The sequence below is a fragment of the Lagopus muta genome, chromosome 20, assembly GCF_023343835.1.
Source record: "Lagopus muta isolate bLagMut1 chromosome 20, bLagMut1 primary, whole genome shotgun sequence".
In the NCBI taxonomy this organism is placed as follows: Eukaryota; Metazoa; Chordata; class Aves; order Galliformes; family Phasianidae; genus Lagopus; species Lagopus muta.
This window is the reverse complement of record NC_064452.1, coordinates 5,742,172-5,770,141: the sequence shown is the minus strand read 5'-3', so window position 1 is coordinate 5,770,141 and position 27,970 is coordinate 5,742,172. Positions and strand designations below refer to the sequence as shown.

The following is a 27,970-nucleotide window of genomic DNA, read 5'->3' as shown; positions in this document are numbered from 1 at the left end:
CAGCCAGGGGCCTTGCGGTGCTGCCCTCATCCTCAGCTCTCCTCACAAGCTCTCATTTTGCTTAGGCAATCCCTCCAGCCTGTTCAGCAGAGCTCAGCCAGGTCTCGGGGCTCACCTTGCTGCAGGGAGCAGCCACAACCCTGTCCCAGGCCTTATGTTTCTCGGGACACCTCGTGCCAGCAGCAAGATGCCACTGTGTGCTGCAGTGCTGCCTCCTGGAAAGGGGAGCAAGGAGCTTTGTGTCACCCCATGGCTGCTTCCCTCGTTAGCAGGAGTCCAGCCTGGCCACAAGTGCAGGCAGGCACCCAGGGCAGTGTCAGGTTCTCTTGTTGGCCCAGCTTGGTGGCAGCTCCTGCTCCCTGATCCCCCTATTTTTAACATGGGCAGGCTGTCAGGTCCCAACCCATCCCATTGCTTTGGTGGGCAGCAGCAGCAGCCTCAGCACTGATGCAAACAGAGCTGTGCTAGACCTGGCTGCCTGGACCCAATCCATGTGATCAATGGAAATGATGTCAGGGCTCAGAGCAGAGCATGCTGTGCTTAGTGCTGCAATACGTGGAAGAGCTGAGAGGGAGATGGTGGAGCATGCATCTCCTGGCTTCCTGGCTCTGAGGCCCCAGGGTGGCGAGGGCAGCTGGAGACTGGTGGATTGCAGGGCTGGCTGCTCCCATTTAGTGCCTTTCTGTGGTTTTATGTGGGATTTCACCGTGTCTCATCTCCCTCCCCTAAACTAACAAAAAGTTTCAAGATTCTCTATTTTCACAGCTTTGTTATCTTCTTCCCTTATCTTAAATCAGCTTCCTCAGCAGCCTCCCCGAGAGCCACAGCCTGGAGCTCAGGCCAAACACAGACAGACCTGTGCTTATCTTCTGATTATCTACTCACAGGCTGCCTCCTCTGTGTGATGTCAGACCAGAAAGTGGCTCCTGCAGTGACACACTGGCTGAGCTGACAAACATCCAGTGAACACCCCTGCACAGGGCTCAGAGCTCGCCTTCTCCAGGCTGTGACCACCAGTGCAGCGCTGACTGCTGCACACTAGGAGAGAACAAACCTCGGTATGTGTTCACCAGCACTCGGTTTATCTCTTCGTGAGCAATGCTTCATGTAGAACAAGGTATGCATCTCAGCTGTGAGCAAAACCAGACAGATGTGCTAAGTTTTGTGCTTCTTGCTGATTTCATGCTGGTGGGGTTTTTTGTTTTTGTTTGTTTTGAAAGCTAGCTGAAGTCCTCCAGCATCCTCTATGGGTTAATTTGTGCTTTACCTCTTGTTATTTAAAGCTGACATAGATATTACATGTGACCTTTTAAAACACACAAGGAGATATCAAATAGGTGCACTTGCTTTTAATGAGAGAATGGTTCATGGCACGTGTTTTACAAGTGCTAATTGGGGTTAAAAAGATAAACAGCTCTGATAGGAATTCCTATAATTTGAAGTTTGTCATACTAACAGAGTGGGCAAAAGTACTTTTAACACCTAATTAATTAAATCCTCCTTATGCTTTTCTTAAATTTCTGCAATACTGATAATCCAGACCTGACCATTAATATCCCACAGCACAATTGTGGCTCTTCATGTACATTCTCTCCTGAAGTTTTAAAAAGCCAAACAGAGCCAATGTGTTTGTAATTGTAATTGCAGTGTGAACAGAGGTGGTGCCTAGGAGAGCGTTCAGCAGGTGAAAAATATAAAGGGTGGACATAGCAGTAACTGAGTCATGGCTACATTAAGTTCTGGACTGTAAAACCATCTTGACAAAGCCCTCAGTTCCTGGCTTGCAAGATAATTATTTGCAGATTTTAAACTGAAGATATTGAGTAGGCAGGGCTGGAATTTTCTGGCAAGAGCAGCAGCTTGCTGTACATCACAAAGAAAAATTCAGCTAACAAATGCAGAGCACAAAATGAACTAATATTGTTTATCTCATTATCGTGGCACACTGATTCATCAGCAGCCAGCATCTGCTCCCATTGCTGAGACAATGAAACAGTGGGTACCCGTGCCAGAAGGATTCTCACAAGCTGAGAGCATGATGGAAAAGTAAAAGGAAATGTTGGAATTAATGGTCAAACATTAATGGAAGCAGTTGATTGCTGTATTTTGCTATGTGCAGAGCAGATTGCTGAAGAGGCTGAGCACCAGAAGGCAGCAGGGTGGTGGTAGATGTGGTCTCAAGGCTTGCCCTACCTGCAGAATGGGTTTCCTTGCCCAGCGTGGCTCTCTGCGGAACCCCAGCAGTCTGCCAGCCATCTCCTGCTTGGCCCAATGTCTTTTAGTGCAGTAGCAGCAATGGAGGGCCTGGAGACAGCATGCTATTGAGCCCGTGGGTGCTGGCAGCACAGGGCTGATGGCACCAACCTGCCTCACAAAGGTTAGGAATTGCAATTTTGAGATTTCCGTGAGAATTTTCTCCTTATAAAGCTCAGCTTCCTCACTGCAGTGACAGCCTTCTGTCAGAGAGGGCATGCTGGAACTGCTGCTGAGGCAGTGATGCTGTGGGTGTGGGTGGAGGTTTGCAGTTTAGGACTGCCCACGGAAGCAGTGCTCGCTGATCCCTGCTGCAATCACTGTGTAGCTGTGTCCACAACGGCTTAAACACAGGGCTAAAGTAAAACAGCTTCGCTGCAGCCCTGAAGGAGCCTAGCAGTCATCATTTCAAATGTCCTGATTCACCTGATTTTTAGTAACCTAGTTCAGTCGTGCTGAGGAGCTGCCTCCTCCGCAATGCCTGCAGCAGAGGGCAGTCTGCAGCATGAATGCATTACTGATATGTTAAAAACCACGTGCTGTGCCAAGGAAGTATTTCTAGGACAGGATATAGCTGTATGAGGATGCTGAAATCTCACCTAAGAAACAGGCCCCTTTTCCTAACAAAACCAGACAGCATTGCAAAGTATCATTTCATTACTGTATCTGTGAGAGTGCTGAATGGTTTTGCTGATACAACTGTGTGTCATGCTTCTTCCACAGCACAGCTTCATTTTCAAGAGCACAGAAGTTAGTTCTGAACAGACAGATGGCCCTCAATCAGCGCCTGCTACAAGTGATGCCTTGAATCTTAGGTACAAGGTATGATTCACACCTGACCGCTGGAGGTGCCAAGAAAAAAAAATGACAGCCACTGGTGCTGCAGTCTGTTGCCCAGCTTATTCCCAAAATCTGACTCTCAATACTGAGAGCTGACAGCGGGGTTCAGAGATGACAAACGACCAGAAAATAACACAGTCTATGAGCCTCTGGTCTGAGCTGTGCCAAGCTGTCTCTGTGGAAGAGTCAGCATTGGCCCTCTGTAAATGCAGCTCTTTGGTCCCAGGAGATACAGGTCACACACAGCATTTATGGCTTATCCTCACTGTTAAAGTATAAATCTTCAGCAAAGGATAATTACTTTAATTAGTTCTTAGCATTGTACTATCTGTGGAGAGATGCTTGTCTGCCCCCTGGAGAGCTTCTCTCTCAAGGAACAATCTGAACTGGGTGAGAAGACAGGTGTGGACCTAGGGCACAGGTAACAGTAAAGCAGGATGACATAAAAGCTGCTATTGCCCAGGACAGCCTTCACAAAAAACTATTTGTTAACATCCATGCATACCCAGTTTCTTATGTACACTTCAGAAATAAATCCAATTCTACACATCCTGGTTTTTATTTTTCACATTTCTTAAGACACAATTCTAGCAGCCCTTTGCTGATCACACCGGTGTCCCTTGAAAGGAAAGAGCTATCTCCAGCAGTTCTCTGCCCAGCTCCTCACGCCTTCCTCCAGCCCTGAACTCTGCAGACAGCTCTCTGAACGTGACACACACTCGCCGATGCTCGATATGCCTGCGGTGAATGGCGTGCTTCCACTTGTAGCGAGCCTCACCATACAGCACCACCAGAGATCTCCTGGGTAAGCGAATGGCAACGGTCACTTCCTTACTTGGGACGAGCCTTGGGGATAAAAGGCAGCTGCTTCCCTGTTCGCCTGAATTCTCACATGGTGACGTTTGTGTAAGAGATCCAAGGGGATTTAATTCCCTGTTTTCATTACTGAAAGTAGGAAATAATTGGATGCTGTCCTCTGAATCACAAGACATGGACAGCACAGTTTTTGAGAGCAAGTTTAAGCTAACCAGACGTTCTCCCCACAGCCACCAATCATCAAAATGTGGGTCAATGGCAGAACCTCTTTCTGGCCTGTAGTCCAGATTGCATTGTTCAACAGGCATGAAGCCACCTAGCACAGAGCAGGCCTCCATCTGTGCCACAATCTTTTTACTAAAACTTGGCAAGCCAGTAAAGCCACCAGCTTTCAACCTCTGTTTCTTGAAGTTCACTTTGGGTCCATAATCCTGTTGGAAGAGGGGGAAAAAAAAAACAGCATTAAAGGAAAATCTGGGACAAGACCCGAGGCTATGATCCCTCTGGGGTCAAGGCTTTTGAGTTCTGTTCTCTTCCAGCAGCTCCTCACCAGTTTCCAAAATCACAGAACCATTAAGTTTGGAAAAGAGCTCTGAGACCACTAAGTCCAACCATCAGCCCATCTCCACCGTGCCCATTGAGCCGTGTTCCTCACTGCCACATCTGCCCTTTTCAGGAAAACCTCCAGGGATGTTGACTGCATCGCTTCCCTGAGGAGCTGACTCGGACAGGCTACATTAATCTCTCTGGAATTAGGTTTCTTAGCTGGCAAGCAAAAAGAAAAATAAAAAAACCTTACTTCTCTCACCTAAAACTGTGTGAGCTCTCCCAGAGAGGCTGTGGATGCCCCATCCCTGGAGGCATTCAAGGCCAGGCTGAATGTGGCTCTGGGCAGCCTGGTCTGGTGGTTGGCAACCCTGCACATAGCAGGGGGTTGGAACAAGATGAGCACCGTGGTCCTTTTCAACCCAGGCCATTCTATGATTAATGCCTGAATCCGCAACTGGAATTTGCTTCTGCGAGCAGCTGATTTTAATCAGAAGTCATTCTTGAAATTGATTTCAGAAAAAGTTCCCAAAGAAAAGCTGTTAATGAAATATGTAAGTGGATTGGGTTTGAAATGCAGAGAGATCTAAGAAGAAACGTGCTTGTAAAGCCAAACCTGCTTCTTTCGACCAGACTGCGAGGGCTTCCATTCATCCCTGTCCATCAGTTCAACCACCTCCACTTCTTCATCCTCGCTAATGAACTCCTCCGCCAAAAACACCCCTGGGAACGGAAATGCCCAGCCAGCAAATGGGGAGCACTCATTGCCTTCAGCTAAACCCGTTGCTGGACAGTAAGTGAAATTATCCTCCCCCTGCAGAAATAACAAGAGATGACAAACACGTGAGGGGGGAAGCTCTCATAACGAGCCGTTTGCCTTCATTACCCCAAAACCTCAACGTGGAAACCGCCTGCCCGGCCCGCGGAGGTGCGAGGGATGCTGAGCACAGCCCGTCCCTGTAGTACCGTCTCCGTCCCGCAGCGATGCTAGAACGTAGCTGACGCCGTCCGGGGCGCAGCGCCGTCGCGCCGCCCTCAGCGATGCGCGCCCATCGCGGGGGTCCCGCACGTTCTGAAGGACCGCGTGCCGCCCCGCCCCCCGCCGGCCCCGCCCCGCCGCCCCCTCCCCGCTACCTGTGTGGGCGGAGCGGCCTGCGCGGGCCCCTCGCAGAGCAGACAGGAGCGGATCCCCTTGCAGCCACAGCTCGGCCCCGCGCCTCCGCTCGCCGCCGCCTCCTCCTCTTCTTCCTCCATCCGCCCAGCTGAGCGCGGGACGCGGCCGTTCTCTCCCCCTGCCCGCCCTCGCGGCCCGGCCCGCTGCAGGTGAGGGGCGGCACGCGGGCTCGGTGCAGGCCGCGCGGCCGGGCCGGGGGCGGCCTCGCTCTCCCGGCATGCCTCGCGGCGGCGCCGGGACCCGTAGCGCTGCTGTGCGCCGCGGGGGCCGCTGGGAGCTGTAGTGCCGCGTGCAGCCGGGGGCGCTCCGGGCCGCGGCGGGGCGTCGCGGGGCACCGGGCGGAGCGGAGCGGGGGGCCCCGCTGTTCCCGAGAGCTTCCTGGTGCGGGACTCGTGCCCGCAGCGCGACGCGGCCGGGCCGGGCCCGGGGCGAGCTGCCGCCGCTCTGCCGCCGCGTTCGGGTGCAGCCTTTTTGTTTCCCTCCTCGAGGCCGTGCCGCAGCCCCGTTCGAAGCACTGAGTGCCGAGCGTCCGGCGACCGCTATCTGCGGAGGGGTGGGGGGACGCGGCTCGGGGCGGGCAGGGCAGAGCTTTGTGCCGGGTGCAGATAGAAGTTGCTTACAGTAAGGGCGGCCCGGCGAAGAAACGGCCGTACCGAGCGGCGGGTGTTGCTACGGGTGGTCATTAATCCTGAGTTTGAGGAACGCGGAGGCTGCCGGCAAGGAGTCCGGCCGTGTGGGCAGCTCTGCGTTCTGTATCGCCTCCCCCAGAGGACGCGGCTGCTGCAGGTGAGCTTATCCTAAGCCCTGCTGTGGGGCCGTCCTCGGGCCAGAGCCTGGCTGCACTGCACAGCCCTTAACGCCGAGAGCCCTCGCGGTGCATGCAGCTCATCTGCAGCCAGCCTGTGGCTCGCGGAGCGAGCTTTTGGGACGGGCTGGGTGGGCTCGTTCGGGGTGTGTGCCCACCTTAGTGAGTAGCCCCACTATTCTCATCTCAGCCGTAGAAAAAGAGCGCTTCAAACACAGCAGCAGAAGCAGCAGCCGACCTCATAACGTTTTTTTCTCCCCTTTGGAGTCGGTCGCAAAGGATTTCTTCTTATCCCTGTTTGTTTTCCCAGGGGGGCTACGAGAAGAGTTCTTACAGCTGCTTGGTGATTGCAGCTGGAGGACGAAGATAAACATGTCAAAAATTACTACAGAGCTTCTTTTGGAAAGAGCGGTTCCGAAATCCACGAGGCTCCGAAAGATAGAGACACTGAAGTAAGTGCAAGCAGGCCTGTGGAAAATTCCAGATGAATTCAGCACGGGTAATCCTCCTTCCAGGCATTTCTACTGAAATAAGAGAAATCATGACAAAGCCCAGAATTAGAGATGGTGTTCTCAGTGCAGGAGCAGTGAGCTGCCACAATTACTGCCTCTCTTCACCATATATGTTTCCTGGGTTCTGATTTCCTAATGCTAAGAGGTGTTCCTTCCTTCCTCAGAAACCTCTTCTGTCTTTGGTAGCAGTTGCTCAGTGTAAATAGGAGCAGTGCTTCTGGTCTGGATCTACAGGATTTTCTTAATGTTTTGGCATTATGTCCATTCCCTTTATTTTCTCCTCCATCACTTTGCTCTAAATCCAATTATATTACTATCTGCAACACTGCAGGAAGGGTGAGTGAGCTGACATGCTTAGCAGCCTCTAAAGCAGTTTTATTGCTCAGACTCTCTCAGAGGTCACTGAATGTAATAAAGGACTTTCCAAGTGGTAAATAACAGTGGGATATTTTTTAAATTGAGAACTGGTCACTCCAAGTGACTCATCTAGCTGATTTCTGGCAGGTGTCTGTGTTGTTTTTGTTGCTGATGGAGGAGCTCTGTGTTTCATGTGTACGTACAAGTAACTTCTCTTAGTTTGTCTTGTGCTGAAATAATTGTTTTCAGGGAAAAACTTGAAAACTTATCCATAGAGTGTGGGTTGCAGGAATCTGGGTAACAAGGTGTTGTTCAGGTGGCAGAAGCAGTGAATTTCTAGAAGTAGTTTTTCCATGCAGCTACATGCCATGATTTTGAAGGGTAATATTTCTGAAAGTCCATTTGGGGAGCGCTGTGCTGAGTCTCTCCCAGTCCTTGTCTGTGTCCCAGCCCCAAGTGATGCTGCTGCTTGGAGTCACAACAGCAGTCACACTCAGTCTTGCAGCCTTTTCAGCATTTTTATGCATACTTTGGCTGGTTAGGCTTCTGAGATGACAAGTGGGAAGTGATCTTGCTTTCTGAGTTCATGTACCTGATTTATTTGCATTTTCTGTGTATGGCCCTTTATTTACTAATCATTATAGATGGAGATTCTGTTTGTTAGAGGAACTCAGGCTTAGGTCCTCAGGAGACCCTGGCTGACAGTGCTGGAAGTTCCCTGTGGGCTTCAGCTAAATGGGCTAATCAACCCTGCACCGTCCTTCCTGTAATACACAGTTTTCAGTTTCTCACTGAGGAAGGCTGCTTTTTCCCTTCTCAAACCAGACTGAGGGGTGTCCCAAGGTGTGGCCTTGTACCCTGTAAAGGTCAGCACTCGTTTTGCACTGAAATGCAGGTAGCTGATGTTCTCTTTTCCTTTCAGCCTGTCCAAGCTGCAGCTGAAGACTGGAGACTTAGATCCACGTTTGTTTTCACGTCTGAGGCATCTACAGAAACTGGATCTCTCTGATAATTTATTGGACAAATTTCCCAACAGTCTAACCCTGCCTGATCTGCGTGTCCTCAACTGCAACAACAACCAGCTGGAAGATGTCACTGCTCTGAAACAGTTCCCTCTGCTTGAAGAGCTAAATTACGAGAACAATGTGTACCTCACAGTGAGTTATTTCCCATTCTTACAAATATTACGTAGAGGGGGAAATAAACAGCAATTGTACCTAGTTCTCATGTGCTATTCTTAGGCAACAAGTGAGGGCACCTTAGAAAGCACTCAGTGCTTTTATTCTGCAGGATGTGAACAGAGTGCCCTGCCTTGCAGGCAGGTCAGAGGCCAGTTTCACCACCACCACCTTGTGTTGGTGTCAAGTACTGCAGAAGTGCGAGGCACTTGTCTGCATTGCTGAAGATCCCAACTTACAGAGGAATCCTAATTTACAAGTGAAAGTTATTTGAGTCAGAAACGCTGAGAAGATTTTATGGAGTATGCTTTCTCACATAAATACATTCTGCTCTTCCTTGGCTTGTATTTTAATAAGCAATAAATGAACTGAAGCAACCACCATGTGTACAATTTTTGTAACTCTGCTGTCTTTCTAGCTCAATGATGATTATAAAGTGATGTTTCTTTTGCAAAATCTTCGGCTGCTCAATGGCAAGGACATAACCAAGCTGGCTAATCACGTGAGGCGTGTCAATAGCCGTAAGCTGACCAGCAAGGTAAGATGGGCAGTATTTTCTTCACTTGTGAACGCCTGCAAAGTAACTAAATACCGTGCCACAGTATGGGATGTACTTTAAATACCTCATTACTGCTTTCTCTGGTCACTGCTTGCATTTGTTGCCACTTCTACCTTCAGTTTCAATCAGTGTGAGGACATTCTGCATTTCCATAGTGCTGACTCTGTTGGAGTACTAGGCTGCAAAACTGGCAGGAACTGACAGCCAGAGAATTCTTGTCTAGCAAAGAGGATTTGTCATGAATGCTCCACAGGGGCAGGAGCAGCGAGGGCTGTGTTTGAGCCTCCAGTTTCTAGGTCACTCAGTTGCCATGCAAATATGGAAGAAACGGAGTGCTTCCTTACCAGCTGCATGCACCTCTCCATCTAGTTGATGTTACTTGTCGTGGCCCCAGGCATGGGAGTTCAAAACCAGGCTCAGGGTAATCTTGATTCTCCCAGCACGCTCCAGGAACAAGGACTTGTTTGTTCTTTTGCTCTGCGTGCCTGGAATGGTTCTCTCACTTGCATACGTGGTCATTCAGCTCATGACAAATTCTCCCTTCATTGTGCCCAAGGTTCAGAAGCCTTTTGGAGCCAAGATATCTGGATTTACAAATGGTAGTGGTGTGTGTGTGCTGTGCTTGTGCAACACTTGAACTGCAAGAAAACTCAAAGATGCCCATTGTCACGTAGCTGTTATAGTTACCTGTCAGGTGCTCTCTGCAGTGAAGCATGGTGTGAGACTTCTTAAGAGCACTTGCTGTGAATCTAGAAGCACGAAATCAGGCATTGGTCTGAGTTCATGTTCTTTGCCACACAAACTTGGATCTGAGGGACTGGATTTTGTTTGCACTGAAGTTGTGCTTCAAGTGCTGATCAAATAAATCGAGTAAGTGCCATCATGTGGATAGTGGAGCCACAGGGTTAACAGCTGAAATGTTTTTACAAGTACTGCTGTGCTTTAGTTTTCTGTAGTACACTGTTGAGTAAGCCCAGTCTTTCTATGTAGGTTACTGCTCACTGGGAAGAATTCTTCCGTGACCAACTTCCTGAGAAGTACACAGCTGAGCAAGTGAAGTCCATCAAGAAAAAGTTCCTGAAGTCAGTTCAGACTAATGTTGTGTATGGACCCAGCTCCCTGAGTGAATTCACCCGCTGGCGGGTGAGCTGCTTTTCATTGACACTCTTTTCTTCTGGCAAGGGCTCTGCAGCCTGATCCTGAACAGCTCTGATTGAAGTACTGTGTGGATTTGGGCTCAGAGGACTCTTTCAGGAGGATGGTATCTTTTCTTTTTCTCATTGTTTTGTTAAGCAGTTACAGGAGCACCAATGCAAAGTGTGCACCAAGATACAATGATTGTCATTAGACATTGGTTTTTAATTCATAAACAATAATGACAGTTGTACTAATTAACAAGACTATGGTATTCCTAGTACTTAATTTTACAAACTGCAGATCACTTTAATGGCAGCCTTTAATCTTGTGGCTTCCATCAAGGAAGCTGTATGAAAGGAGAGAAGGTAATGACAGGACTGTAGTTGCTCCTAGTGAGGAAAGCTACCATTTCATCTATAACACAGGGTTTAACTGTATGTGCATCAGCTTCCATCACTCCTTTGTCTTGTTTTACTGCTGGGATGTTGTTTTGTACCTTGGAAGTCCGTGACAGAGTGAAGTTCTTGGATCAAGTAGTGCAGACACAGTCAGCGATGCAGGCTGCCACTGATGTTGTTGTATGTGGAGGTGAACAGTCCACTCCAGCTGGCAGTGTGATGCACTGCAGGGTGGTGATCATCTGCAGAAGTCATTGTAGTCACTCATTTGCAGTGCAGATCTGCAGATTCTGATCTGTCCTGGGCAGTTTGCAGCATCCGCATGATTTGTATGGTTGATCAGAGAGGTGTGGTGCTGGTGCACCAGCCTGCACATTTCAGTATGACCAGTGAAATAACCTTGTGAAATTCATGTAGAACAGGGGGGAAGAACATGCTTTAAAGCCCAGCAGACCAACTCTTGTCATGGCATATCAGAGTTTGGCTGTGGTTTCTTATTGTCTTTCTTTTGTATCTATCAACATATTTGTTTATAAGGTGAAAATGATTGCAGAAGAGTTTCTGACTTGCTCGCTGGGTCTGGAGTTAAACACAGATACTGAAACAGAAGAAAACATGGATGAGAATGAGGAAGAAAGTGCAGAAAGCTCCAAGGAAGCTGCAGAGGAGGAGGCTAAGGTAGGTGATTTACATTAATGATTTACTTTTCTTTTTAAATTAGATTTTAGCAAATTCAGTAATGCTTGTCAGTTTCCTTTAGTGACCCTGTGCTGACTGTAGGGGCAGCCTCAGGCTGCAGCCTGTGTTCCACAACTGGGATTTCTATATAGCCAGATTGAAGCCATCCCAGCAATAAGAAGGTTGGGTTACTATTCAAGAAGACAGAGCTGTTCCATTCATAGGAAACCCAAAAGATTTCATGAGTATAAACCAACCCACTCCACCCATCCTTTGGGGAAGCAATATTTCTGATGAGAGAACTGGGCTGACATGGCAGGCTGAGATGGTGCTGGAACAGCTTTGGAACAGCTGCAGACTGAATCTTCTCAGGCCATGGGCCAGATTTGTTTTTCCATGTATGTAAATCACGAGTAACTGGGGCAGGAGAAATGAATTGCAAACTGGGCTGTCATTAGCTTCTGCCTCTAGGAGCTCTGAGAGTCTGAGCTGCCTGATTTTTGGAACCTAGTCTATGACTCCAGGAGGGTACTGGGATTTGAATCAAGGCTTTTTCTTACTTGCAAACCATCTGCACATCTTGGGGAAGCTTCTGCAGAAACTGACAGCGTGTCTTACAGGTTACGGTAACTCCCAGAAAGAGGAAAAGAAATCGTTCAAAATCACGTTTTGGAAGGAAGAAGTCCAGGTCCCAGGCAAAAACTGAGGAGACGGTACCTAATCCCAGAAATTCCAGTCAAGAGGAGGATGATTCAGCTCCTGATAAAGCAAGAGCATCGAATGAGCCAGCCAAAGAGGCAACCCCTGAGCAGGGGGATGAAGGGACACATAAGAATGGAGAGAAGATTCCCAAAGGGCAAAGCAATAGAAGATCCAGCCAGCTGCCAGGAGAACAGAAAAGCCAGGAACAGGACAACGGGGTTGTTAACTTGACCCCAGTGAAGAACTCCAAGGCCAAGGTATGTTTATCCCCACCCTGGGGACAGGTTTTCAACCTCTTGGTTTAGTGGGAGGAGCTGCACTGAGATGTCAGCAGAGCTCTGCATATCTTGGAGCTTGTGACTGGCCAGGTATATTGTAAGTTACAATTTTATTCTGTGTTTTGTTTTAAATCTCTGAAATTTCAGGGAAGGCCCCCCTTTGGAGACAGTGAATTCTCTGCAAGGAGTGGATGGACCAGCACTCTGAGGTGGTGCTCTGAAAGCCTGTTCTTAGAAATGGGACTGGCATGGGACTTGCTGTCAGCTCAAGCTAATGGCTGCGTGGGGGAAAGCGTTTCCCTCTCAGCTCTTATCAGTGGGGTTTTAAAAGGGTTTTTCACATTTCTCTACAAGAGAAAAGAAAGTTCCATGCTGGGGTCTGCAGGGCACACCTTTTCCAGTTTCTGTTTCGGGAGTCTCGAGCATCAGTGGCATCTTGATCTCTCCTGCCCAGGAGGGCTGAAAAATACTCTGGTTTAACTCAGATTGCTGTGTTTGGTAGAGGGTTCTCCCACGGCAGTCACAAACTGCTGTTAGGGGGAATTAATTTTCTAAATGTGGATGGTTTATTGTAGGAGGATATCAGTGTAGAGCCATTGCATTTTCTCCAGTGTCACAGTAAAGGCAACAGCCGCGAGGATTTTAAAACGCAGCTCTGGTCCTGTGTCTTCGAGCCATTGCTGGACTGTGCACCCAGGAAAGGTGAGCTCTTAAAGAGGTTTGCAGGATTCCCTGAACCCCCTGGCTCTGGAATCCCAGCAGAACCCATGTGTTAGACCCCCAGCTTCATCAAGCTGTAATCTCTGTTGTCAGGAAGAGATTTGTGTACATATTTTGCCTTTGAAAACAGGAGTCTGGGAGAGCACCAGGCCGTGGGCAGTCTTCATGTGTTACCTGTGAACTTCTCACCTTCTCTTTTCATCTTTCAGATCCCATTGTGAGTTGTTCAAGAACTGTGGCGACGTGTGGAGGGGAGTCTGTCTGTCTGATCGACTGTGAAACAGGGGTGGTGCTGAAGAAGTATAAGGTGGCTACAGAGGTGGGTTGCAGATGTGAACGATGAGCATTAAATGGAAATTCCATAATCCTTTTTAATTCCATAGATAAAATTGTAAACAATTCTGAAAGAAGGTTGCAAGCATTACTGTGGGCAGGTCTTAAAAGATGGGTAGTAAATACTTCCTGCTAGTTCTTCTAGCCTGGTTTGTTTTCTTTTTTAATCAGTTTTATGCCTCTTTTTTCTTTTTTTTTCATAGAGGCATAAGTGTGTGTGTGTATCCAGGCTAAGGAAGCTTGACAGCATAGACTAATAAACACCCTGTTTTGATAGGTTTTGTTCTTCCAAAGCTGTTCTGAAACACAGTGCTTATGCCTGAGTGGTCGTGTCAGCTCACCTGGATTGCTCCATGACAGCTGTGTTACATCTGAGCTAACAGCCTTCCTGCTGACTCTCTTTCATGCTGTTCTCTGTTTCTTTCTGTCCTAGGAGTTCTTCAGTGTTGCATGGACAACTCTCCCAATGGTGATCAGTGACAGTCGGAAGAAATCTCATAACATCTTGGCAGCTGCAGGGAGGAGAGGGATTGTCAAACTGATTCATGTGGCAGCTGACTTCTGCTATGGAGAAATAAAGGCTCATAAAAAGCCCATTGCCACCGTCTGCTTCAGCCCGACTCGAGAAACTCACCTCTTCAGTAAGTCAGTAGTTCAGAATCTTAGCTTCAGCACCTAATCTGGAAAAGGTTGGGCTTCCTTCACAAGGGGAACTGTCACCTTGCAAGCAGGTGAATGCAGGGAGTTCCTTTTGGATGGCATTAGAACACAGCAGGGGCAAGTTGTTTCAGACAGAGTCTTATTCCTTAGCTGAGGTGCAGCAGCTCCAGTTTCTCACTTGGTAGCTCCCTGCTGTGCTGGCTCTCAGGGTGGCTGCCACACACTAGCCACAAACAGTTCAGTAGTGGATTCGTTCCGCAGGGACGGGTAAGAAGAATGACAGGCAGAACGGCTGCTGGGGGCCAGGCAGCCAGCTAGCAGGGCTCTCATCAAGCATGGCAAGAGGGACATTGCAGCATGTCGTGGCCTGTTGGGTTTTGTTGTTCTAATGAGCAAAGCAGTGCACTTAATTGCTTTGAAATAAATGAAAATCTGTGCCTCGTCATAAATCTCTATCCAGGTCCTGAGGTGGAAGTGAGCTGCAGCAGGCAGGGCTGCTGAGATGAAGGCTTAAGGAGCGGTGGGAAATGAACCATCTGTTACAAATTGTAGCTGCATTGTTGGGTCTGTAAAGTAAGCTGTTACAGGGACATTCAGACCACACCTGCACCCCACAGCACATTGTCCCTCTTGCCTACAATTGCTCACATCCTGGAGTGGTTAGAGTGCTACACCAACCATTACAAGTGGAATGTCTTTAAAACATGGGCAGCTGCAGTGGGTACTTCACAAGAGTAAGCTCAACAGTGTAAAAAGCAGAAACCTGAAGAGATTGGGAAGTAGCTACCACATCCCTGTAATGCTTAGTGCAGGGTTGATGAGCTTGACAGAGTTGCTCAGGCTTTTTTTTATTTAATAAAAATCTCTTGTAATAAATTACGTCTGCAAGCTTGAGGACAAGACACTGACTTGTTTGAGTTAATGCTAATTGATTGGCATTCTGATCACTGAAAATACTCTCTTGGCCTTGTTACTGCTGCCACTCAGTCAGCTGGGTGACAGAGACAGTAAGAGTCTTTTATTTTAAAATCTGTCCCTAACTTTCCCAATGGGAGCTACTGTGGATGCAAACACAAACGTGTGGAATACAGCAGAATCTGTCTGAGAGTAGGGACTGTAGGCTCCACAGGAACCCACTGCCAGAAATGGGAACTTGAATGAGTGCTAATTAAGGTTCTCACGAAGCCACAACTTGGTAACAGACACCAGGAACCAAACTTTCCTTTTGTCTGCTCCTCTTAGAGCACAAGAATGCAAATGACTGAATGTCTGACAATGTCTGTGAGGTGGTGTTGAGCTGGGATCCTCAGTGACTGCTGCTGTACTTTAGTGAGCTCTGTGATGCCCCAGGCTTAGTGTTACAGCTCCTGACATGTAGAATTGCCAGCTAGCATGAGAAGAACCAAACGAGCAGCAGTGTCACTGCCTGCCTCTTCTGTGTCCTACAGCTGCATCCTATGACAAGCGAATTGTGCTGTGGGATATTGGAATTCCAGACTGTGACTACAATTTCAAAGCAAGGTAAAGGTACAAAATACCAGATGTGGCCAGTCTAGGAGGCTCTAGCTATTGCTTTGCAGCACCACTTCACTGTTCTCTTTTTAGCCAGCTGCTGGTACTGGAATGTTTGTCTGTACCCTTACGGATTGCCCTGGTGCCCACCTGCCCAGAGCAGTACCTGCTGGCTGGCTGTGAAGAAGGCTGCTTTACGTGGAATATCAAACTGGAGAAGGAAGAGAAAAGCAGGTGAGAGCAACAGTTGCTTTCTGTAACAACAGAAGTAGTCCTAGCTTTATTTCATATGGAGGTCTGTGCCAGGAATGCAGCATGGCTCACCAAACTTAAAGGGAGTAAAATAGCAGTCCCTGAAGCAAGCAGGCTCCTGGAAATTAAAAAGTCCAGGTATCTCAAAAATTAATTTCAAGTGGGGATTAATCTGCTTTATCTGGAATGAGACTAACGTGGATTTCCATTTCTTGGGTTCTGTATCTAAGCACATTTTCAGTGCTGCTCATTCAGGGCCTGAATTATTTCACTCTTCCTTCCCCAGGCCTTTTGAAGCCTCATTCAAATTTCCTGATGAGGAGGGAGAAATGTCGACATCTCACAGGGTTGACGGTTTGGCTTTTCTGAATGATGATGTTGTAGGTGAGTATAAACACGATAGCCAGATCCACAAGAGGTGAGGTACCTCGGTGTGAAGGACAACACAGAGGAAGTAAATGGGGTGTGACTGCATCTGCTGTAGATTCTGGAGTGCTGTGCTCAATGGAGTTTCCTTCTAGACTTGCTTATCTTTGTGTAAAGATGAGGTATGGAGTCACATCTGAGCAGAGCTGCAAAAAGACGGACTCAACACAGCAAACTTTGCTTAGCAGTGCTGAAGTGGGAGGGAAGAACCCTTTGCTGTTCAAGGGCTGCTGGAAGCCCTTTGCAGAGGATTGGGAGTTCCCACAATTTGGAGGCTCTGTAAGACCTAGGGTGGGTCTTTCTGAATAGCTCTGCCTGGTGCACTTTTGGAACATGTGTGGGACTAAGAATCCCCCTGAATCCTCCAATTATCCTGAAATAAGGTAAAAGAAGTGGAAGTGCTTGCTGATGCTGTCAGGTTCCATGTCTTGAAAGCCACTTTCCGGATGGACTGCCTTCCCCAGCTGTTTTGAAGCACTTCTCAGCACCTTACATCATCTTCCACTTTTCTTCCCTAGTTTCCAAGAGCTCCAAACCAGGATGCATATACTTATGGAGCTGGAGTCGATCTTTTGACAGTAAGGGGAAAGGAAGCCAGAGAACAGTGTCTGCAGTTATTCTAGCTGAACTGGAGTGGTCCACAACAGACTTGTCCTATCTCACACTCAGCACCTGCCCAGGTAAGGCAGCACCCTTCAGCACTCCCAAGCATCAAGGCTGCACCAGAGGCAGCCATACTGCTCAAGGTTTACTTGTGCACAGTTGCAAATGTCTCCCACTCGCTGGAGGAGCCTTTTGTTTAAAGCAGAGGAGTGGATTTAATTCCCAGGCCGAGAGAACATAGCAGGCCTGCCCCCCGTGAGCAACAGGAGCCCTTAACTTGCAGCACAGTGCAGCTAATGGGCACCTGCTGCATGTAAATACTTGAGACTGTTCCTTGACTTCTGAAGGCAGAGGGGTTTTACCTTGGTGTGGTGCACCTGTCCCAGGGCAGTGTAGGACTAACAAAGAGTGAAGAAACCTGATCTGAGCATCACTTTTCAAAATGATGAGACTGTGGAGTCTGAATGGAGGCTTTTTTTTCCAGAGCTGGGTAGTTTAGTATTGTTTTTTTTTGTGCCAGAAAGATAACTTTGGAATGTGACATCCTCTGTTGAGAGGATAAAGCACTGCCTTGAGCTCAGCTTTATAGACCAATGTACCCTCAGCTCCACTCTTGCTTTTCTGCTGTTTCTTTTGGTCTTACAGCAAAACTGCATGTGTTCTGTGGTGATGAGCAGGGAAGTGTGTGGATATACCACCTCTCAAACTACACCACAGCATGGAACTCTGCAAAGGGAAAACACTCAGACAAGAGAATCCCACCCACACAGGTAGGTCTCATTTACCCTTTGTGACAGAGCTGTGCTCCCCTCCTCCCCAGGGCAGCTCTCCTGAGCAGCTTCACAGCAGAACATGCCTCCTGTCTTCTCTACCTAACATTCATGGCCAATTAAAACCAATCTCCAGAGCGTGACCACGGCCACTTCAAATCACACACACAATTGTGACAGGGATTATGAGCTGCAGAGCAAATCTGTTTGCTCTCGTGTGTTGTAGCTTGACTTTTCCCAGGAAAAGGCCGCTCTGAAAAAACCACAGTGGTTAAATGATACGGCCTGGCTGTTCCTGCACTGCTGTCTGGTGTGCAGCCACTGTTTCCCTGCCTGGATGAGTAGAGGGTGACAGCAGCAGCTGCTCCTTGGCAGAACTGCGTGTGTTGCAGAAGGGCAAGCTTCTGGGATGTGTTCCTGCCTCCCTTTGCTCATTCTTTCCCTGGCCTATGAAAACACTCCTGTTTTGGGTCAGTACTGTGCCCTTACAGAGGTAACTGAACAACGACACAAAGGCTGTAAGGCACATGAGCTCTAACTGTATGTAAATATGATGTGACCTCGTGTTCCATAAATGTAAACATGCTCAAATCAACAGTCAGCTGTTGGAGGAGTGAGGGGGAGCTGCTTTCAATTCTTCCTTTCTGATCAAGTCCCTCTTGCACTGAACTTCAGTCCTTCAGTAGGACTGGCATGTACCTGCCTCCCTCAGGCAGGGGAACAACCTTTCTATTCAGCTCCACCACGTTGGATGTGAGCCCTCTGTTCCAGCAGTAGACACAACCCAGGCCCAACTGTCAAACCAGGTGTTGCAATAATTAACATTCACCAAGTTTTAGGAACAGTGACACCGTTCCTTTTCTACACAAACTCTGTTCTCCTTGCAGATTCTCAAGTGGCCAGAGCTTCGAGCAAATGGGGAGCACCTGAGTGAAGTCTACATAAACAACGTGATAACAGACCCTACTTTCACTTACCTTGTTGCTCTCACTAGTGTGAACATTACAGCAATTTGGAAGAAGTCATAGTTACTTGTTATAGAATTTCATTCCCATGCTTTGAAATAGTGCAGTATTAGTGACTGTTACCCATGTAACCATGAAGTTTTCTAGACCAGCTGTTACGTGCAAAAGGTACAGAGTTTGTTAAACACATCCAGTCATCCAGTTCTTTTTTCTGTAAGTTTACACAATTTGTGCATTTGTTTTATAGAAACAACACTTAATAAAACACAGTAACAAATCTGCTGCCAGAATCTGGATTTCTTGAAATGGAAAACCAGGAATGTGATCTGCTGCTGCCACTCAGCATCTCCAAAGTACAGTCAAATTGAGCTACAGCCTGGTGCACATAGCGGCATTAAGGCTCCAAGTAGAAAAGTAAAAATCATTGTAGTGAATTAAGCCATCAAATCAAACAAGACTTGGCAGACACAAACCTCCCCTCCCAATACTGCTGCCAAAAATAAGCAGGATGAAAAGGAAAGTAATTGCCATGAATGAAGGTTTAAATAAAGCATTCAGCTCCCAGGCGCATCATTCTTCATCAGAAGCGCGGTCCAGTCTTGGTGTGCTCATTTTACTCGATTCCTTCCTGTTTGTCTTTGATGGCAACCTGTAAAGCACACAAACAGAACTGTCACTGAGCTGGAGGACGGTTTAAAACTGATCTCATCAGTCTGATATCAAACACCAGAACATGTGCAAAATAAGGTGTAAGCACCCATGGAAACCTGAGCAGCCAAGCAAACACATAAAAGGGGGATGGGTTGGAAGGGACCTCAAAGATCATCTAATACTAAGTCCTGTGTCACAAGCAGGGTTGCCAGGCACTAAATCGAGCACCAGATCGTATATAATTTGATTTTAATTACAGTGTTTTCTGTGCTAGCAAGATCATGAGAAAATCATTGGTAGAACTGTTACAGAGCACCCGTGTAACTCCTGCAGGGCACATAAATAACCCTCAGGAGGAGCCTGGCTTGCAAGGAAGTTCTGAGCAACTGCTCAGATGAGTTTATTGCCGTAAGGCAGCACCACCTCTGGGATATACCATCCCTCCCTTTGGTTCAAAGCACGAGCTTCCTGCAGTGGAAAGAAATGAGCTCACCCTGAATCTCTCCTCGAGGAGGGACAGCTCACTGATCAGATCTGTGATGGCGTTGGTGAAAGCCTCCTGGGGGCTGTAATCTGGCGTTGTTTGGACACGGATGATGATTTTGTGTTCCAGGGGGTGTGGGACCTTGTAACCTGCAAACAACACCTGAGGGTCCTTCAGTAACTGCCTGGAAAGGAAAAGCAGCAGTGAACAAGCCTGCATTAAAATATATATCTGAGCTTAAGGAAAGCCTCATTACTCTTAACCAGCCTCCCCCCAGATTTCCCCAGCCCCTCCTCAGCTCACGACTTGATGATGTTCCCCAGCGTGTGGTCCTCCTTGTTGATGGTGAACAGACAGGCGTTGGGCACCTTGGTGTCCTTGTTGATGGTGATCCTACACAGCACAGGGGCCGTTAGGGCAATGTTTCCCTGCATACAACAGCCTGGGCGGCCGTGGGGGGGACTAGGGGGCACGGTGCCCTCCACCGGTCCCCCCCACGGCCGCCAGCCTGGTTGCTGCTCACTTTTTCTCGCCTTCGAAGAGAAGGAAGGACTCGAAAGCCGGAGGAGCGTTCATCCCGCCGCCTCACGCTCCCTCCCCGCCGTTCCTGCGGCGCCCAGAGCGCCACATCCGACCGCACTTCCGGTGGTGGCGCCCCCTGCCGGGCGGGAGGACTGCGCGCACGTGTCCTACAAAGACTCCGGACGCGGCGCGGGGCGGAACTGCACCTTTATTGCCACACTCGAGGCACAGCCCCCCCCCCCCTTCCCACCCTCCCCTTCCCTTTCGCCCCATCCCAGCCCGCTCCATCACGTCTGCAGCTCCAGCAGGGCGGGGGGCAGCTGGCGGTGGCAGCGTTCCAGGTCCTGCAGCGCCTCGAAAAGCCGGCGGAGCTCGAGGGGCAGCAGGGGTCCTGGGGTGGGGGAGCACGGGGCAGTGAGACCTTCGGGGGCGGGGAGTGGGCCCCAAGCACAGCGCTTCTGGTGGGGACGGGCGCTGGGGGTCCCTCCCTCTGTTCTCCTTTCTGCCTCTACCTTCACCGCAGCCGCGAGGGCCGTTCTGAGGTCCCCCCTCCTCCATCAGCTGCCAGTACTTTTCCCTGCGGAGAAGAGGGTCGGTTAGCTGTGGGGCAGAGGGCACGCAGGAGTCCGCTCCCGCTTCTGGGATCCAACCTGAGAGGCTGCTGCAGGCCGTGGAGGTGCTGGAAGAGGCGCTGCGCCTCCACGTCGGGCTGCAGCGGATCACTCCAGTCCTGCAGGGTGATGCTGTGCCGTGTCCTGCCGCACCCTGGCCCTGTGGGACAGAGGGGCTGAAAATGGTGGGGACACCTCTCCACCACCCCGCATCCCGACACCTCCGTACCCGTCCTGTCCTTCTGGTGGCAGCAGCTCCATTTGTCCCCCCGGAAGACACCGGGGTGGTAGGCGTGCAGCAGCTGCGGGTTGTTGCCACACACCTTTCGCAGGGCAGACAGCCACTGGTTCAGCTCATTGACGCACTGCAGTGGTGCAGAGCATGGTGACACAATGTGGTGACACAGCGTCCTGGTGGGTGACAGCCCCATCCCTGTCCCAGCCCACCTTGCACTGCAGGTACGCCGTCTCCTGCTGCCCAGCCTCATCCACGTAGACCACCTGCATGACGTGGCAGCTCCCAAAGCTCTTCTCCTCTACCTTCTCGGCCGCACGGATGTTGGCCAAAGCGATGGAGCCGCACCTCTGCCGTTGGGGACACAGTGCTCGGTGCCCTCCATGCCACAATGGGATCCCACCTCCCCTTGTCTCCCTACCTCCGCCCCGGGGCTCTTGCTGAAACTGAGGGCCTCACTGGTGAGGCAGAAGTGCAGCTTCTTGGAGGCGGAGGCGAGCAGCGGCCCTTTGCCCCGCGTCTTGTGCACAAAGAGCAGCCCCTCCTTCACCACGGCGGTGCGGGGGGCACACGGCCACCCCTCTCCACCCTTCTCCTCCTCCTCCATGCCCACCAGCTGGGTGATGAAGGCCCTCATCTGGGAGGCTCCGTGCTGTAGGGCGGGTTGCAGAGGGGCCAGCCATTCCTCCTTGGCCCGCCCTGCCGCTGGCTCCATGTTGCCCACCATCTGCACAGCCTGCAGACCACAGGATGGTGGAGTCATTGCCTCCAGTGCCACCCATTCCTCGCTGTCCCCATGTCCCACCTTGGCCAGCAGCAGCAGCGTGCGGCTGGTGCGTGCGTCGGCGTGCGTCTCCCTTAGGTGGAAGAGTTTGGGGGTCATGATGGCTGGCGAGAAGAAGCGGAGGCACAGGAAGCTGGTGACAGCCACGAACTGAGTGTGCTACAACCACCGGAGGCACGAGATGTGTGAGAGTCCATCCCAATGGCACCATACTTCACGATGCTTCAGGGTTGTGAATCTCATAGCCCACCCAGTTCCAAACCCCTGCCGTGGGCTGGTTGCACCCCACCAGCTCAAGCTGCTCAGGGCCCTGTACAGCCTGGCCTTGGACAACTGCAGGGATGGGCACCCACAGATTCTTCATGGCACGGTGCAATACCAAGTCCGCCCCATTCCTCCATCCCCCACCGCTGGATTTGGACCTGACCTGATGCTGGGGGAAGCGATCCCCAACGCGCTGGAAGAGCTGCCGGAAAGCAGCACGGATGACAGGAGGACAGGTAGGAGCTGACTTGCCGATGGTATCCAGCAGCTCCCTGAGGTAGGACTGGAGGAGCTGGCGGCCCTGCTCCATCACCTCACTCTCTGTCTGCACGCGGTGCAGCCCCGAGCACCTGCAGGCACCACAGATCCCATCGGTGGGATCTCCGAGCACCCCCACCCACTGCAGCCCCCGTGCTCCTTACCCAACGTCCTTGATCTCCACCTTGCTGGGGTCCAGCTCCACGTACTTCTTCTCCTCAAACACCCGGGAGATGGTGGGCCCCAGCACCGCATGCAGGTACTGCATCCCTGTCACCTGCCCAGGGGACACAGCACCCAACCTTAGGGGGTTTTCTCCAACTCTTGCCCCAGAGGCAGGCACAGCTCCCCGTGCTCTCCCCTTAGGACAGTGTGGAGCTGTGGTGAGCTGGGAAGAGCAGGCTTTGGGGTGAAACTCCCTGTGGAGAAGGGGGATTTGGGGGCAGCAGCACCTTGAGGAAAGATTCCATTGACTTTGAGGCCAGGGAGTTGCTCCGGAACAAAGTGTTGGGTTCACCTGTGAAACAGGAAAAAGTCTGTGGAGCAGCCCCAGGTCACCCACCAGGCATTTCCACCCCCTGCACCCTGTTCATTTCCACTGGAATTACGGGGATTTCCCAACCACACATCACCCGCCTCCACCAACTTCAGCCAACTTTAGCCAATGAGTTCCATGGGATGAACCCAGCAGGTTCCCAACCAGAGCACTCCGGAGGTTTTACAGCACCAAAAGAGGTAAGGAAGACCCTGCCCTCCTCTGCCAGAGGCTTACAGGGCTTGGCCAGCTCCAGCTCAAAAAGCAGGTCCAGAAACTCCTTCACCAGCCCTTGGCCCAAGAAGAGTTTCACCAGGTTGACGGCAACATCCTGCCGGCACTCAGCCGTGGTGGTTTCATCGAGGAGGGTGACCAGGTGCACCCCACCGGCCTGCAGGGACACGAGGACATGGTGGCACAGTGGCAGCAGGCACTGTGACCACGTCCCATTGGGGCTCTGCAGGGACCTCACCTGGTGCCCTGCCTTCACCTCCTGGCACAGCAGCTGGACCAGGGGCTGGTAGCAGTGAGAGGGCAGCACTGTCTCATCCCGCAGCCTCACCTGTAGCTGCAGTGAGCCCAGGCTGCCCCGGCGCCTATAGGAACATGGAGAGCAGATCCAGACCATGCACCCCACAGCGCATCCCTCTGGGACACCCCAAAACACTCACCTCTCCTCCCTGGCCTTGGCTGTGTCTGGATGCAGCCTGAACCAGCCCTCCTGGTGCCCGGCTGCCTGCAGCCCCTGCACGCTGACCACCACCTGGGGGAGGTTGGGACAGGCTCACGTCCCACCCCAGTAACGGGGCGATGCAGGGTGCTTCTGGGAGCCCACCTTGCCCAAGAAGTCATTCTTGCTGACGAGGTCCCAGTCCCACACCTCTACACACAGCTTCTCTGCAGGGGGGTCGGGCAGCTCGAACTCGAAGGCTTCGTTCCAGCGAGGATAGCAGGACTTCTTCACCACCTGCAAAGGAGATGGCTTTGTCCCCATGTCACACACACCCGACCCCCAGGGGGACATCAGGGATGGGGACATGCTGAGCTGAGCTCACGGTGCTCTCCTGTGTTTTGCCATTGTAGCTCACACAGACAAAGGGGTCGGACGCACCGTTCCGGTCCTTCTTGGCCAAATCCCTGTGGAGGAGAGGGAGAAATTTCCAGTGAGCCTCCAGAATCCCTACAGTGGGCACCCACTGCTCCCTGTCTCCCCTCCTTAGCTCCCCACTGTCTCAGTGCAGTGGGGAAACTGAGTCACAGAGCAGCCAGGACTCACCAGACACCACCAAAGCTTTCATCCCAGGAGTGGGACGTCCCCATCCCCAACATCACCTGGCCTCCAGCACGGTGCAGCGCAGCCGCTGGCCGCCCTCCAGGAGCTCCACACGGAGGTGGATTTCCCCCTGCACCTCCTCATTGGGGTCCACCTCGCTGAGGCTCACCCAGCCGCTGTATCCTGTGGGAACAGTGGGCACCATGGGCAGGGGGCATTGGGGACACGGCTGGGTGTAGGGCTGGGGACACCCCGCCGTCCCCTACCTTTGGGGTGCTCTGCAAGCATGGTGCGGGTGATGCACACCTTCCCAATAACATCATCACGGCTGCAAGACACAACAGGGAGGTGACATGGAGGGTGGCACTGAGGGGACACAGAGCTCCTAGGCCACCCCTTGCTGCAGGCAGTTTGGATGTCCCAAAGCCCTCAACTGCACAGCCACGTGTGGATTCTCTGCTGTCTGCTATGGGGTTGAGCATTGCCTTTCCCAACCCAACACTGCGTTGTCCGCAAAGCGCTCTGCCCATACCTGAGTGCATCCTCATCCATGACATAGATGGAGATGCTGTGGAAGGTGGGATGGAGCTGCACCTCATACTCTTCCCCCCAGAATGGGGACAGCGTCTTCCACACTGTGGCAGTCCTGTGGGACAGATGGCAGCAGTGACATCCCAACATCAGATGACAGGACTGGTGCACAGCACCCACACTGGGGTGGCTTATGGGTTGACCATGGATTATTGGACATTGGGATCCATGTTTCAAACCCAAAGCAGAGCTTTGGGAGCCAGATGGGAGAGGGCAGCAGGGCTGGATGTGCTCACCTGATGATGGCCTCATTGTCAATCTTCACAATGCAGTACGGGTCGCTGCTCCCCGTGCTGGAAGGCAATGGCACGACCCCATTAGCACTGCAGTGACCCCGACTTCCCGGCCCTGACCACAGCATCCTGCTGGCAGCTGATGGCAGCTCCTCGTCCAGATCGGAAGGGGAACAAACAAATCCCACCCTTTCCCCAAAGCAGGAGCTCCAGGAGCCAACACAGCCCCCTCAAGCCTCAAAATGGACCCAGAACCCAGATCCTTCTGCAAGGATGGGGACAACCCTGGGGACACTGCGGTGACACAGACCAGTGGTCACAGCGATGCTCAATGAGCTGGTAATAGCTCAGGTCAATGCTCCTGTGTGCAACTGCCAAAAAAACACCACTTTATGGCCAGCTCAGTTCCTGAGGAGGGTGACTCACTGGGGCCGGAGGCGGCGGAGCTGGCGGAACCGTGCTGGCTATGGGGGCAAAGGACTTGGGGTCCTCAATCTGGGGCCGGCAGCTCCCAGGGGTGCTGGTGCCCTGAGCTGCTGGGGGAGCAAAGGGGACCGGAGGGGTCCAGGAGGAGCCACGTGGCTGGGATGATGGGTTTGCTTGGACGGTGACAAGCAGCAGGTTGGGGAAAGTAAAATAAACAAGGAAAAGCAAACAGCTGAGAGCTGCCTTGGAGCTGCAGGGACCTTGGCCCCACGCGCTGCATCCTGGAGACCATACGGGTGTCCCCGTCCCGGGGTGTCCCCACGCAAGGCAGCACCGTGTCACGCTGGTTGCTAAGAGCCAGCTCCCCTGCGGGCAGCTTCGACACGAACGCGGCGGATGAAGCCCCATTAACCTCGCAGTATTGCTGACATTTCCTGCCTTGTGCAAACCATTCAGCGGGCGCTGAGCACACACAGCCCCGTGCCGTCTGCCCGGGCAGCGCACACAAAGCAGGAGATGCTCTTTGTCTTCCTGCGCTGGGGATGCAGGGAGGAGCCCAGCGATGTGCCATAGAGCAGAGCGTTATTCCGCCTCTTTATGGACAGCTGCGTGGGGTCCCGGTGCCAAAGCTCGTAGGGGCAGGGGGCTCACAGGAGGAAGGGAGCACAGAGCAGGCAGGCAGGGAACTCAGCCTGGAAACAGCGTCGGTGAGGGGGGTGAAATGCGCTGAAATCGTAGCGCTGCCGTGCGGGAGCAGAATGGGGCAGCGGTGTCAGCGTGCCCGGGGACACAGCGTGCCGTGGGTGGGTGGCTGCGGGCAGACTCTGACCCGACGGCAGCGCTGTGACATCTCGGATTTCCACGGGGGAAATCACAGCGATCCCAATGGCGGAGGGACGGGGTGCCGTAAATCCCGGAGCACAGCGAAGAGGGGATGGAGCTGTGCCCGTGGCACCATCCCAAGACGTGTTCTGCCCTCCAAAAGGCAAAGCCCCCCCCCGCGCCGGCTCAAGGTCCCCGCAGGGCATCGTGCCAAGGGACTGAAAAACACGAGCCCTGACACACGGAGCTTAAAAAAGCCAGAAGCTGTGCTTCTTTCCTTGTTTATCCTCTTTTTCCATGACGGCTGCGGGGTTTTTTTGCTGCTTTTCCAGCATTCTGCAGTGCTCCTTAGTGGCTCCCCTTGGATGGATCCCCCCTGGGCTGTCCCCATGCCACCCAGTGCTGTCCCCAAATCTTGCCCCGTAGAGATGGGAGCTGGGATAATGCTGGGACCACAGACAGACCTCTGGGGGCTTCGAAGAAGGGAAATCCCCACCCGATGAGGACAGCAACCCCTGCAGCAGGTGCTGGAAAAGGGACAGAGCCAGGGGTGGCCCCAAGGCATTCAGAGCTGCTGGGACACCCCACATTAAGGCTGAAGGGAATTCCCAAAGCACGGGCACCGCTGGGAGGGTCACCTCAAAGCCATCCTGGGGGAAATCCTAAAGGAAGGGCTGCCCCGGTACCATCCAGGGGGTCATCCCAAAGCCATCCAGAGAGGAAATCCCAAAGCACTGGGGAACACATCCTGAAGCCATCCCAAAGAGCTGGGAGGGGGTCACCCCAAACCCACCCTCAAGGGAGCCCAATGCATTGGGTGGGAGTCACCGTAAAGCCCTGGGGAGGGATTCCCCAAAGCTCTCCCGGGGGCCGGAGGCAAAGCAGGATGCAGAACCGAGATGCCAACCCTCAGCCCCGGCAGCACTCACATGTCCTTGGCGGGCAGGTTCCTGCCCTCCACGATGCGGATGGACAGCACGCTGCGCCGGGCCATGGCGAGGGAGGGAGGGACGGAAGGAGCGGGCAGCGGAGCGCGGCCCCGAACCCGCGGCCACGGAGCCCCGAGCCCATGTGCGGACCGGCACGGCGGGCGGCCAATCAGAGAGCGGTTCTGGACCGGTGGGCGGGGATTACGGAAATGGGCGGAGCCAGATATAGGGAGTGGGCGGGGCCTGGGGCTGTGGGCGGGGGGGGGATCGTACGCAGCGTGGCCACGGGGCTGGGGGCTGCAGGGACCCCCACATTTCTAAGCCCCCCAAATGTGGCAGCGGGACGTGCTGCGGCCCACAGCTCGGCACCATGCCTGCGTAGTGCCTGCTCACACGCTAAGTGCTCCAATGCCCCAAAATCCCATGTACCCCTGGCGCACTCCCAGACCACCCTGTGCCATCCTAGCCCCTGCACTCAGCCCAAGGACACCACGGGGTCACCATGGGGACACCATGGAGGCACCATAGGGACATCAGAAGGACACCCTGGGGACACCACAAGGGCACCGTGGGGACACTATAGGGAGGGACATCATGGGGACAATGTGCAAACACTGTGAGGACACCATGGGGACACAATAGGGACGTCATGTGGCACCAGGCAGACACCATGAGCACACCTTGGGGACACCCCGGGGCACCCTGAGGGACACCATGGGGTCTTGGCAGGGGCATCACAGAGACACCGTGGAGATACCACAGGGACACTACAGGGACAACATGGGGACACGGCGCCCTACAGCTGGGGGCGGTTGGCAGGCTGACAGTGAGGCAGTCATTATCATTGTTCTGGAAATCACAGGATTTTCTGCTTCCTA

General features: G+C 52.0%; 4 protein-coding genes across 6 annotated transcripts; 1 reads left to right on the top strand and 3 right to left on the bottom strand.

Annotated features, from left to right (window-relative positions):
- Positions 1–1,321: 1,321 nt before the first annotated feature.
- ALKBH4 (alkB homolog 4, lysine demethylase) lies at positions 1,322–5,709 on the bottom strand. Its single transcript, XM_048966802.1, has 3 exons — positions 5,590–5,709; positions 5,072–5,269; positions 1,322–4,340 (listed from the first exon to the last, which is right to left on the bottom strand). The coding sequence occupies exons 1-3, from the start codon at positions 5,707–5,709 to the stop codon at positions 3,699–3,701; spliced, it is 960 nt and encodes a 319-aa protein (XP_048822759.1). The 3' UTR covers positions 1,322–3,698.
- On the top strand, positions 5,670–18,755 carry LRWD1 (leucine rich repeats and WD repeat domain containing 1). Of its 2 annotated transcripts, none has more exons than XM_048966801.1 (16): positions 5,670–5,778; positions 6,745–6,886; positions 8,226–8,460; positions 8,900–9,019; positions 10,031–10,183; positions 11,113–11,253; positions 11,874–12,212; positions 12,809–12,935; positions 13,163–13,272; positions 13,720–13,927; positions 15,395–15,467; positions 15,552–15,692; positions 15,997–16,094; positions 16,655–16,816; positions 17,385–17,509; positions 18,397–18,755. In XM_048966801.1, exons 2-16 carry the CDS (start codon positions 6,807–6,809, stop codon positions 18,535–18,537), a joined length of 2,253 nt encoding a protein of 750 aa, XP_048822758.1. In that variant the 5' UTR covers positions 5,670–5,778; positions 6,745–6,806; the 3' UTR covers positions 18,538–18,755. The 2 variants fall into 2 exon arrangements, with proteins under 2 accessions (XP_048822758.1, XP_048822757.1); XM_048966800.1 differs by lacking the exon at positions 5,670–5,778 and adding an exon at positions 6,195–6,415.
- A 114-nt stretch (positions 18,756–18,869) lies between these two features.
- On the bottom strand, positions 18,870–20,328 carry LOC125702928 (DNA-directed RNA polymerase II subunit RPB11-a). The gene is made up of 4 exons (XM_048966803.1): positions 20,133–20,328; positions 19,913–20,002; positions 19,619–19,793; positions 18,870–19,123 (listed from the first exon to the last, which is right to left on the bottom strand). The coding sequence occupies exons 1-4, from the start codon at positions 20,183–20,185 to the stop codon at positions 19,088–19,090; spliced, it is 354 nt and encodes a 117-aa protein (XP_048822760.1). The 5' UTR covers positions 20,186–20,328; the 3' UTR covers positions 18,870–19,087.
- Positions 20,329–20,386: 58 nt separating this feature from the next.
- On the bottom strand, positions 20,387–27,235 carry LOC125702925 (ras GTPase-activating protein 4-like). Of its 2 annotated transcripts, XM_048966798.1 has the most exons (20): positions 27,093–27,235; positions 24,919–24,975; positions 24,624–24,737; positions 24,358–24,419; positions 24,151–24,274; positions 23,874–23,955; positions 23,654–23,785; positions 23,490–23,581; positions 23,291–23,414; positions 23,056–23,209; positions 22,736–22,800; positions 22,448–22,560; positions 22,189–22,375; positions 21,783–21,920; positions 21,399–21,713; positions 21,190–21,327; positions 20,972–21,107; positions 20,782–20,902; positions 20,644–20,708; positions 20,387–20,522 (listed from the first exon to the last, which is right to left on the bottom strand). In XM_048966798.1, exons 1-20 carry the CDS (start codon positions 27,155–27,157, stop codon positions 20,419–20,421), a joined length of 2,388 nt encoding a protein of 795 aa, XP_048822755.1. In that variant the 5' UTR covers positions 27,158–27,235; the 3' UTR covers positions 20,387–20,418. The 2 variants fall into 2 exon arrangements, with proteins under 2 accessions (XP_048822755.1, XP_048822756.1); XM_048966799.1 differs by lacking the exons at positions 24,151–24,274; positions 24,358–24,419.
- Positions 27,236–27,970: the final 735 nt, after the last annotated feature.